General features: G+C 45.3%; 1 protein-coding gene across 1 annotated transcript in view; it reads left to right on the top strand.

Annotated features, from left to right (window-relative positions):
• The window catches only part of grik4 (glutamate receptor, ionotropic, kainate 4), a gene marked incomplete at both ends in the record, with an annotated part of 144,316 nt that overhangs the window by 95,122 nt on the left and 35,787 nt on the right, over positions 1-13,407 (top strand). Inside the window, one exon of the mRNA XM_083694520.1 lies at positions 3,418-3,522. Coding sequence (XP_083550646.1) covers positions 3,418-3,522 — 105 coding nt within the window. The remainder of the gene's footprint in view (positions 1-3,417; positions 3,523-13,407) is intronic.

Genomic DNA, 13,407 nt, shown 5'->3' with positions numbered 1-13,407 from the left:
GCAGTATATGAATTAGCAGTAGCATTATAGCAGAATAAATAGGATGCAGTATGAACAGTGTAAGCAGCATATGAGCTGTATAGGCAATGCAGTCTAGGTATACGTATTAACAGTAACATTGGAGTAATAGCAGAATAAATATGGAATGCCGTATGAACAGTATAAACAGGTATATACAGTATGTACAGATATGTGCAGTGTATTAACAGTAGTATTAAAGAAAAATATAGGATATGTGCATTATGAACAGTATAGACAGATTATGAACAGTATAGACAGATATGTACAGAAGAGCAGTGGTATGGAGTAAGAGCAGTTTGTAATTGCAATTTTCCGGGGGGGGGGGGGGGGGGGGGTGCAGGGGTTGGTAGGTTGTCACCTAGGTGCAGAGTTCGAGTTCAGTAGGGTGACAGCCGCAGGGAAGAAGCTACCTCTGAGCCTGCTGGTTCGGGTGCGGAGAGACCTGTAGCGCCTCCCGGAGGGGAGTGGGGTGAACAGTCTATGATTGGGGTGAGAAATGTCCTTGACGATGCTGCGTGCCTTACGCAAGCATCGTTTGCCCTGGACAGCCTCAATGGAGGGGAGTGAGGAACCAGTGATGCGTTGGGCAGTTTTCACCACCCTCTGCAGTGCTTTCCGGTCAGATGCAGAGCAGTTGCCATACCATACTGTGACACAGTTGGTGAGGATGCTCTCGATGGTGCAGCGGTAGAAGTTCACCAGGATCTGAGGAGACAGATGGACCTTCTTTAGTCTCCTCAGGAAGAAGAGACGCTGGTGAGCCTTCTTGATCAGGGTAGAGGTGTTGAGGGTCCAGGAGAGATCCTCAGAGATGTGGACACCCAGAAACTTGAAGCTGGTGACTCGCTCCACCTCAGTCCCATTGATGAGGATGGGGGTGTGTGTGCCAGCTTTTTGAGTCCACAATGAGCTCTTTGGTCTTCCTGGTGTTGAGAGCACTTCATGATGATGGGCGTGAGTGCAACTGGGCGGAAGTCATTTAAGCTCGTTGCAGTGGAGTGTTTTGGCATCGGCACGATGGAGGTGGTTTTGAAGCACGCAGGGACAGCTGCTTGGGCTAGGGACAGGTTGAATATGTCAGTCCAAACCTCTGTCAGCTGCACAGCACAGGCCCTGAGGACGCGTCCGGGGATGCCATCAGGACCAGCAGCAATGTTGTGGCAACGCTGCACTCAGTTGATTGTCATTTTGGATTGAGCATACAGTCCCATATTCTTTTAAAAGTTGTTTATGTGACATAATATTTCCATCCTTCATAATGTCATTAATGAAAATTATTCTGTTGTGAAAAATGTTTTCCATTAACTTTTTTCAAATAGGTATATTTGAGTTTAACCAAATTATTTGCTGTAATATTTGATTTGACTGTTCTGGAGGATAAAACAATTTAACCAGCTTTGTATGCCTTGCTTAAGAAAGGTGATACTTTGTACAATATATTTAATTTTCAATGTACTGAAAATGAGATATAATCTGTATGAAGGCAAAAAGGGCATTTTTAAATAGAGGATGAGCTTCCCTTAGTAATCTCCTAGAGAACCTGTTTTGGTGTAAGTATAGTTTTTGAATGATTGAAGCTTTTAGGGAGAGGTTCAATGCTTTGATGTACATCCATGATGCGAATCTCCCATTCCACCACATCCCAAAGGGGCTCTATTGGATTGAGATCTGGTGACTGTGGAGGCCATTGGAGTACAGTGAACTCATTGTCATGTTAAAGAAACCAGTTTGAGATGATATGAGCTTTGTGACATGGCGCGTTATTCTGCTGGAAGTAGCCATCAGAAGATGGGTACACTGTGGTCATAAAGGGATGGACATGGTCAGCAACAATACTCAGTTAGGCTGTGGCGTTTAAACGATGCTCAATTGGTACTAAGGGACCCAAAGTGTGCCAAGAAAATATCCCCCACACACCATTACACCACCACCACCAGCCTGAACCGTTGATACAAGGCAGGATGGATCCATGCTTTCATGTTGTTTACGCCAAATTCTGACCCTACCATCTGAATGTCGCAGCAGAAATCAAGACTCATCAGACCAGGCAACGTTTTTCCAATCTTCTATTGTCCAATTTTGGTGAGCCCGTACAAATTGTAGCCTCAGTTTCTTGTTCTTAGCAGACAGGAGTGGCACCCGGTGTGGTCTTCTGCTGTTGCCCATCTGCTTCAAGGTTCGACGTGTTGTGCATTCAGAGATGGTCTTCTGCATACCTTGGTTGTAATGAGTGGTTATTTGAGTTACTGTTGCCTTTCTATCATCTCGAACCAGTCTGGCCATTCTCCTCTGACCTCTGGCATCAACAAGGCATTTTCGCCCAGAGAACTGCCGCTCAATGGATATTTTCTCTTTTTCGGACCATTCTCTGTAAACCCTAGAGATGGTTGTGCGTGAAAATCCCAGTAGATCAGCAGTTTCTGAAATACTCAGACCAGCCCGTCTGGCACCAACAAGCATGCCACGTTCAAAGTCACTTAAATCACCTTTCTTCCCCATTCTGATGCTCGGTTTGAACTTCAGCAGGTCGTCTTGACCATGTCTACATGTCTAAATACATTGAGTTGCTGCCATGTGATTGGCTGATTAGATATTTGCGTTACCAAGCAGTTGAACAGTGTATGTTTCCTGTGTTGGTGCCTAGTGAGCATGCCCCTGGGTCTCTTAATTAGTCCAGCAGACAGAGGTCAGACCATGCCAGGGAGAGAGAAGAGCTGTTTGACTGTAACACTTAGCTTCACATCAGGGACTAATGGCTGCTAGTGAGCTATCAACATTCTACACTGTGACATGTGGTCAGTTTTCTTCTATTATTATTTTCAGCAAAAACCAGTATGGAATATTGATATTTTGTAATGCAATGTTACCATCACTTTGTCTTCTCATAATCATCTACTCTGTGACATCCTCTAATTGATGTTCGGGTGCTAGGTATCGACTGAGTTGACAGGCTTCTGGCAATTTGTCATTCTCAGCCTCCACCTATGTGGATGTCGACTCTCCCATTCATTCAGTGGTTTCTATTGGGATTAAATGTTGTTCTATTAAATCGACGTTCCATCTATTAAATGACTTGAATCAATGAATCAATAAAGAGCTGTGGCAAAAGCTGACCCTAGCAAGACACCTCACGAAACAAAGCCCCAATTCAATCATTTGCTGATAAAGGCAAACCTCAGGGCAAACCTGAGGCAAACCTTGCTGTCATTTAGGGACAGTTGTGGGTTTGTGTCAATGTCCAATGATCCGCAAGAGGAGCAGATTGTTATTGGATATTGACACCACATCTGTCCATGAATTACAGCATACAGGATTCTTATTGAACCTGCAGTGCTTCTTTCTGTGTCTCAGGTAGAGTTGGAAGGTCTAACGTGCCTACTTCTTTCTGTGTCTCAGGTAGAGTTGGAAGGTCTAACAGGGCACATAGAGTTCAACAGCAAAGGACAGCGCTCCAACTACGCTCTGAGGATCATGCAGAGCAGCAGAGATGGCCTGAGGCAGGTAAAGTAACTCCCCTTTCATATAGTACACTGTGTCAATCTGTATCAGCTAACCGTCCTAGGGGCCCATCAGCAGCGTCCCAGGGGAGTGGTGCCAGTCAACAGACAGACAGTGGCTTGAAAAGCTGTTGCGCTGTATGTTGCAGCAGGGAGTGATGAGAACATACTCTATTGATGTGTGGTCCTAGAAATACTCCCTTACCCTCCTAGTTGTCCTGATACATCAGAAACTTCCATGAGTAGTATGAGATATGAAGCATGAAGAATACCCTCTGGAGATTGGCAAGAGGTACGGCAGAACCTCAGGAGGATGAACCAAAAGAGGTTGAGCCATATCAACAATATCAATCCCTCATGTATGTGCATGTGGCCTGGAAACGATAAGTTATATCACTTACAGTATGAGCATAAAGGGGATTGGATTATATGTACTATAATTATAGTTTACAGTATAATGTAGGCAGATATATGATTTTCGGCAGATTCTGGCAGATTTCTGAGCCGTGTCGAAAGTCTTTTAGACATTCACTTATATTTGGAACTCTCACAAGAGATGAAAATAATGGTTATTGTCAACAGTACTGCTCTAGTGTTTAGTGGAAAGGCTCAAGCTTCTGTTGGCTACAGATGAAGGGGGCTTTTATCCCTGGGACAGGCCTTTAAACAGCATTGATAGTGTATCTCGGTGGTGTTGGGGTGTGTGTGTGTGTGTGTGTGTGTGTGTGTGTGTGTGTGTGTGTGGTGTGTGTGTGTGTGTGTGTGTGTGTGTGTGTGTGTGTGTGTATGTGTGGTGTGTGTGTGTGTGTCTGTGTGTGTGTGTGTGTGTGTGTGTGTGTGTGTGTGTGTGTGTGTGTGTCTGTGTCTGTGTGTGTGGTGTGTGTGTGTGTGTGTGTGTGTGTGTGTGTGTGTGTGTGTGTCATGGAGGAGGAAGAGTGGGATGAGAAGCAGATATCATAGCAGGAACTTTGTTATGTTTTATAGCAGCATGTCCTCGTTTGACCTGCTTCCTACCATAGTACCATAGTAAGCCTCTCTCTCTCTGACGCCCACATGGTTGAATTGTTCTTATTCCCCTAAGCACTGTATTCCACATTACTCAATCACCTACTCCAAAACGGGTCCTACTAATCACCCCAAACAACCCCAAACAGGTACCCAAAAGTACCAAAAACAACCATAAACAGGTACCAAAAAGTACCCAAAACAACACCAAATAACCACAAACAGGTACCGAAAATCACCCAAATTATCGGTTCAGGTTCATGTTTCAGTTTGATATGTGATATATTGGGTTTCGGTTTCTATATTGTCACAAGAGCAGAGATAATACAACCAAAAACTGACTGATATGTATGTGCATTCAGTGAATTCAGGAAATGGGATTTCAGTATAATTAAAAAACGTAAACGGTTTGGACATTTACGCATTAGTCCAATCAGCCGGAGGGATAATGGTATCAAGTCTAACGTGATGGTTTCAGTCAGAAGTATTAAGAATCGCTCCCTGCCAGTAACAGTTAACATGTTAAATGAGGGGGGGAGGGTATTTTGTTTAGAAACATCTCCCACATGCTTTTGTTGTGATAGGTCTGTTGGTCTGATTGAGGCTGGCAGACACAGACACTGGGAGGTGTGAATGCTTTGGCAGGGACTGGTGAGGCGGTGCCAAAGCTGGCAGCCCAGTGTCCACACACACACACACACACACACACACACACACACACACACACACACACACACACACACACACACACACACACATACTGTATTTACCCATCCACATCATATGTTGATAAACTTGCTTTCGGCCTGTTGGTTTAGGGACATACAGTGGGGGAAATAATTATTTGATCCCCTGCTGATTTTGTTAGTTTGCCCGATTACAAAGAAATGAGAGGTCTATAATTTTTATGGTACTTTTATTTTAACAAATAGAGACAGAATATCAACAAAGAAGTCCAGAAAAAACACATTATATAAAGTTATAAATTAATTTGCATTTGATCGAAGGAAATAAGTATTTGATCCCCTACAAACCAGCAAGAATTCTGGCTCATACAGACCGGTTATATGCCCATGAGGCACACAGATTAGTCCTGTCACTTTAGGAAAAGTACTCCTGTTATGGGTATAAAAGATACCTGTCAATAGAATCAATCTCTTCCATTCCAACCTCTCCACCACCATGGGCAAGACCAAAGAAAATTCAAAGGACATCAGGGTAAGAGTTGTAGACCTGCACAAGGCTGGAATGGGCTACAAGACCATCAGCAAGAAGCTTGGTGAGAAGGAGACAACTGTTGGTGCAATTATTAGAAAATGGAAGAAATACAAAATAACCATCAATCGCCCTCGGCCTGGAGCTCCATGCAAGATCTCGCCTCGTGGGGTAAGGATGATCATGAGAAGGGTGAGGGATCAGCCCAGAACTACACGGGAGGAGCTTGGTAATGATCTCAAGGCAGCTGGGACCACAGTCACCAAGAAAACCATTGGTAACACACTACACCGTAACGGATTGAAATCCTGCAGTGCCCGCAAGGTCCCCCTGCTCAAGAAGGCACATGTACAGGCCCATCTGAAGTTTGCCAATGAACACCTAAATGATTCAGAGAAGGCTTGGGAGAAGGTGATGTGGTCAGATGAGACCAAAATTGAACTCTTTGGCATAAATTCGACTCTTCGTGTTTGGAGGGAGAGAAATGCTGAATGCTACAATCCCAAGAACACCATCCCCACCGTCAAACACGGAGGTGGAAACATTATGCTTTGGGGTTGTTTCTCTGCTAAGGGTACAGGACGACTTCACTGCATTGAGGGGCCAATGGACGGGGCCATGTACCATAAGATCTTGGACGAGAACCTCCTTCCCTCAACCAGAGCACTGAGGATGGGTCGTGGATGGGTCTTCCAGCATGACAATGACCCAAAACATACAGCCAAGGCAACAAAGGAGTGGCTCAAGAAGAAGCACACTAAGGTCATGGAGTGGCCTAGCTAGTCTCCAGACCTTAATCCTATAGAAAATTTGTGGAGGGAGCTGAAGCTTCGAGTTGCCAAGCAAAAGCCTTGAAACCTTCAGGATTTGGAGAGGATCTGTAAAGAGGAGTGGACCAAAATCCCTCCTGAGATGTGTGCAAACCTGGTGACCAACTATAAGAAACGTCTGACTTCTGTGCTTGCCAGCAAGGGTTTCTCCACCAAGTACTAAGTCATGTTTTGCTTGGGGATCAAATACTTATTTCCTTCGATCAAATGCAAATGAATTTATAACTTTACATCATGTGTTTTTTCTGGACTTCTTTGTTGATATTCTGTCTCTATTTGCTCAAATAAAAGTACCATAAAAATTATAGACCGCTCATTTCTTTGTAATCGGGCAAACTAACAAAATCAGCAGGGGATCAAATAATTATTTCCCCCACTGTACATTCTCTACACCCACATTCTAACCTGTGAGAAGTACAGCAGAGAGAGGTCTTTAAAATAGAACACAGATGCAGATGGAGAGCAGGGACAAAGGCATAACTCTCTCTCTCTCTCTCTCTCTCTCTCTCTCTCCCTCTCTTTTTGGATCCGGCTGCAACACCACACTAATGTGGACACACACAAACACATACTGTACACACACACACACATACACACACACACACACACACACATACACACATACATACATACCGCACACACACATGCAGAAATCCCCAACCTAATGGCATGCATGTCCCCTGCCCTGTGGGTGTGCTAAAGATCGTCCCACATGTGTGCACATGGCCCCGGGGGACAGCGTGAGAGGAAGCAGTGTTCCACAACCCATCACTCCTCAAATTGAATTTCACTGGCAGGCATTCTGCCATAGCTGAACTGTGCTCCTCTCACAATACACTGCAGCAATTTCACACACACACACACACACACACACACACACACACACACACACACACACACACACACACACACACACACACACACACACACACACATACACACACACGCAGTGTGAGCAAGGTGATTCTGACAAGCATCTGCAGTTTAGATGTCATTTGACTTTAACATCAACAAACAGCCATTAAGCTTGATGAAGAGTGATAGCAGGCAGAGCTGGCTAGCAATGCCACTCTAAACTCTAAATTCACAAGCAATTTTATGTCTTATGGTGTTATTTTTTTTGCATTTCATTCCAACAGTAAACGACATTGCTCAATATGTAGTTTATCTTACAATATATTACAGCAATGTTAATATCCCATGTTTCAAGAATATTGCATTGCCACGATCAGCTCCAGTGTTTGCTGTTTTCCCAAAAAGATTTAGAGAACATAAATTCATTTATGCATGAAGTCTCATATCCAGTTAGGCTGGTCCTCTCAGCTGGTGAGGTGAATTGACCATCATCCCCTGTTTGTATGCCCTTAGATCTAGACCTGAGAGGATTTAATAGGTGTAAGAAATCTGTTGAAATTTCTACTCAGGCTATCAGGGGGAGAGATGGAGCTAAGACCATATTGTTTACATTTATGTAATCAGATACACACAAGTGCCCAAGGTGTAGGATTTGTTGATTTGATTTGTGATACAGGCATGGTACTCTTTACCCCCCTCACTACCAACCCACTGCCACTGCTGGCACCTGCTTCAGCCTGGAGAAAGAGCCCCATAAAGAAAACACTGCCATATAAGACACAACAACTGTGTCCAATGATTTAATTGTGCATCCTTTTTAATCCTGAACGACCAATAAATGCACACACACACACGCACACGCACACGCACACGCACACCCACCCACACACACACACACACACACACACACACACACACACACACACACACACACACACAGTTGGAATAGTTCATATTTTTTAGGGGAATTGGCGATGTTAATCCTAACCAGGCTTTGTTAGGTCCATTTATGTGTGTGTAATGAGGTAGATAAAGAAGGCTAATAACAGCAAGCTCTGTTGCAGCTCCTCACAGATGGTGCCTTCAACTAGGCCTTTTTTCAGTATGTATATAAATTGGCTATATAACTCAACCTGCTCTTTTAAACTGAGATATAACTCCCACACACGTAGCTGTAAGAGAATAAAGGAGAGATTAAGTATTTCTCTTCCCTCAGCCCTTGTTTCTAAAACAATTTACACCCTAGTTTAGTTGGGGGAGTTCTGAGAGAACAAAAACATCATTTTGCTGAGGCTGGCGGCTATATACCTGTTGAGTGATCTCTCTGACATTGGTCTACAGAGCTGTGTGTGTGTGTGTGTGTGTGTGTGTGTGTGTGTGTGTGTGTGTGTGTGTGTGTGTGTGTGTGTGTATGCCTCTAGGGGTCTGCTAGTGGAAGTGCAGGTGTTGTGAGCGATTCGACTGGTTTGTTTTGGCTGGGCGCCAGTCTACATGCCCTAGGGGCAGCAGAGCATTGAAGGCCACGCTGCCCCCTTCCTGGTTGCTCTACACACACACACACACACACACACACACACACACACACACACATACACACACACACACACACACACACATACACACACACACACACACACACACACACACACACACACAAACACACACACAGGCCTACACCCAGCTTTACCCCCTAGCCGTCTCACTATGGACAGGTCTGCATTGTGTGTGTTCCTCTCATTGACACCATCATGGCAGCTAGTAATTGGAGGGAGCGCTGCAGTGACTAATCACAGACAGAGACAGCCTCTTAGTGAGGCAGGCTGTTAGAGCTATGCTCTGCTGTATTTGTTTGTCTTAGTCTGCTGCACACACACACACACACACACAGACACACACACACACACACACACACACATACACACAGACACAAACACACACACAGACACACACACACACACACACACACACACACATACACACAGACACAAACACACACACAGACACACACACACACACACACACACACACACAGACACACACACACACACACACATACACACACGCACTGCTGCAGGGGCTTGGTGGGCTGAGAGTAGAGCAGTGGCTCCTGGCGAGAAGTGATTCACTAATTAAGTTTAGTAATGGAGGCATTTAATCAGAACCTTGGAAAATAGAGACCACCTGAGGAGGTGGATGAGGCTTCTGTAGGGATGGGCCAAGCTGTAGGGTAGGGAGGCTATGGGAAGGTAGGTAGGCTGGTGTCAGGAGGCCAGCTTGCCTTTCAAATGCAGAGGCAAACAAGCACTGGAGCTGATGGAAATGGAGTTGTCTTTCGTTGACTCCTCCCTACTATGAGAGAGAATAAAGGAAGAATGGGAACACACAGTGTTTGTGTGTGTGTGTGTGTGTGTGTGTGTGTGTGTTTGTGTGTGCATGTGTGTGTTTGTGTGCGTGCGTATGTGTGTACATGTGCATGCGCGTGGGTGTGTGTTTGAGTGCTTGCGTGTCTGTGTGTGTGTACGTGTGTGTGTGTGTGCCTGGGTGTCTGTCTGAGTGGGTGTGTTCGTGTGTGTGTCTGTCTGTGCCTCTGTGTGGGTGTGTGTGTGTGTGTGTGTGTGTGTGTGTGTGTGTGTGTGTGTGTGTGTGTCTGTGTGTGTGCGTATGTGCGTGCGTGCGTGTGTATGTGCTATTGCCCGAGAAACCATGGAAGACACAGACTACTGTACGCACCCCTTGGCAACTGCACTGGGACTTATTGTCTGAAGGGCCAATTATTCCACCCACATCCCGAGCTGATGTATCTATGGGATTGGCCTGTGAAAGGTCCAACATAGTCTCGGAAGGCCTGCCTCCAAACGTGATTGCCAAGAATAGGAGTTCTCGAGCACCATCCACCAGAGGTCTTTACAACCTGAAGTGGAGTCAATTTGATTGTGAGAGCTGCAAGATTGTACCATTTCAGGTCCTTTTTACAGGTTGATAATGGCAAAGCCTTCTCTTCTGTGAAGACTTATCTGGCTGCCACCCCTCGTATGTCATTTCATGAAGGGAGCACGACTTCTTCATCTGGTCATGAGGCAAAGTGTCCCCTCATGGGATCTGTCTTTGGTTCTTGAGGCGCTCACTAGTGACCGCTTTGAACCTCTTCAGACTATTGATGAAAAGATGCTGTCTCTGTTACTTTCCCTGGTCACGGCCGAGTGTGTGAGTGACGTGCGGACGCTATCGGTCCAACCTACCTATGCACTCAGTTTTGCTCCCTTTCTATTCCCCGGCATTTTCCTCCCCGGAACAATAGCATATGAACACCCTCTGTTGAGTGTGAGTGCTGCACATTTACATGGACAGGTTTGTGTCCAAACAGTCTGTCTACTTTGTAAACCCTTCCAGGGATAAAGAGACCCTTCAGCTCCTTATTCTTTTTACGCTGAGTTTGTGAAGAGTGGTTCGCTAGATGAAATTACTAACTTGCCACGTCCCTTTATTGGGATGGGTGATAGGCAGCCTGTCGTGATTGAATAGGGGTCTTCAGAGAAAGGTACACAAGAGTGTGTGTCTCATAGTGAGGGGTCTCATTTGTAACCTTTAGTTTTCTTACTCCAGTTCTGTGTTTTAGCTCAGCCTAAATTAGCCTGTCCCATTCTGGGTGTTCACTAGCTGGCTCTGTCCTCTATCTTATAGAGAATGGAGGATGAATCCAGGCACAGCTATACTCAGCAGACCCAGCGGAGCAACCTGCTGTGACAGTTAGACCATGTACCCCAGAAACTCATCCTTCACACACACACACACACACACACACACACACACACACACACACACACACACACACACACACACACACACACACACACACACACACACACACACACCAATTCTAAAAAGGCACTTTTCCTGGCTGAATGTCATCCTGTGACAAGGTCTTTACACAGCTAATGAGATAGCACTGACTCCTGTCCTCTATCTTACATGAGACAGCGCTCTCCTCTCCTCTCCTCTCCTCTCCTCTCCTCTCCACTGCTCTGCTCTCCTCTCACTCTCCCCATCTCCCCCCTCTCCTCTCCTCTCCTCTCCCCTCTTCTAATCTCCACTACTCTTCTCTGCTCCCCTCTCCCATGGTGATTCTGAAAGCGTTTGGAGTGCTGTTAGGGGTCAGACCAGCATAGTATGTGCTTTAAAGGACTTTACAGATGCTTTCATTTCCATCCTTTGATATAACTTAATGATTAAAGCAAATTTCTATGGATAAGTTCTCTCTTTGTGTTTGAAACTGTAATTAAGATGTCCCCACAAGGGTTTGCATGCACACACACACACCAGTGTCCTCTCTATCTCTTTTCTAGCTTTCTAGTCTTTCTTCTTCTCCCTCACACTGTCTCTGTGAGACATCAGCTATTTCCTCTTTTGTTTTTGTCAGTTTGCAGGCAGAAGATGGGGAATAGATCAAACGTAGGATGGATGAGCTGTTTTGCAATATCTCCCTTAGCGGATTTCAAGGCTGACTGAGACTGTATGTGAGGGTGTGCATTGGGGAGCTAAAGGGTGCGTGCGTGCGTGCGTGCGTGCGTGCGTGCGTGCGTGCGTGTGTGCGCGCGCGTGTGTGTGTGTGTGTGTGTGTATGTGTGTATGTGTGTGCAAGTGCGTGTGTGTGTGTTTGTCTGTTTCCAAAGTCACCCTAAACTCCCCCTATAGGTGTACTGTAGGTTGAGTGTCTAACACATTTCATACACCAATCAAATTTTTTATTAAATCCTTGAGGGTGAGTGAACGGTTGCACAATTTTGGGAGAAGGGAAGAGATTATACCACAGCCTAACACTTGGTTCTCTTATATCTACATTCAGCTGTTTTTAGGGCCAGGGTTTGCAAGTGACAGTGATGAGAAGGACATCTATTGTTGTGTACTGTATGTGTATACAGTGTGTGTGTGTTTGTCTGTGTGTGTGTGTGTGTGTGTGTGTGTGTGTGTGTGTGTGTGTGTGTGTGTGTGTGTGTGCGAATGTGTGCGTGCGTACATGCATGTGTGTGCGTGTTGTTGGTGTGTGTGTGTGTGTTTGTATGTGTGTGTGTGTGTGTGTGTGTGTGTGGGGGGGGGGGGGTTACCCTGCAGACTGGTACTTTGAAGTCTGTTCAGACCACCGCTCGCCTCCCTCTCCAAGCCCATGCTAGCGCTCATTAGACCAGAGGGAGAAATGACGCTGCAGCCAGCGATAATGCCAAATAATGAATGTAGATACTGACTTTCCCGCCTGGAAAAAACAAGAAATGTTTGTGTATGTTTGTGTATGGCATAACGCGGTGCAAATTGAAATTTTGATTGTTTGTAAAGGTCAGCTCTTGAAAGCACATAAACCAGACTGGCCTTTCTCTGACTGCACACACACAGGCATGCACACACACACACACACACACACACACACACACACACACACACACACACACACACACACACACACACACACACACACACACACACACACACACACACACACACACAAAGCTGCAATAACAAAGACAGACACACAAACTGAAAACATCTTTATTCCACAGCAACCATTTCCACTTATGACTGTCAGAATAACATTGTCATTGTTAAGCAGTGACATTTTCTAACAAAACAAAGATATCTGCTTTTGTGCGTGCGTGCGTGCGTGCGTGCGTGCGTGCGTGCGTGCGTGCGTGCGTCTGTGTCTGTGTCTGTGTCTGTGTCTGTGTCTGTGTATCTGTGTGTCTCTGTGTGTATGTGTCCTCTCTGGGTAATGACAGCAGTCAGAGAAAGCCAGGTTTGGGTAGAACGGTAGTGATGTTTACTGATAGTGAAACTTTATGTGAGTGTGATGTAAAGTGCCTTTGATTTGATTTGATATGATTTGATTTGAGATCTGTACTCTCCGCACTGAGGGATAGTAGAGAGACAACACACTGCTCCACTGAGACAGAAAATCAAGTACATCACTGCCATCCTAATACACCAATACACACACA

This window comes from Argentina silus, assembly GCF_951799395.1.
Source record: "Argentina silus genome assembly, chromosome: X".
NCBI lineage: Eukaryota > Metazoa > Chordata > Actinopteri > Argentiniformes > Argentinidae > Argentina > Argentina silus.
This window is presented reverse-complemented; position numbering and strand designations above follow the sequence as displayed.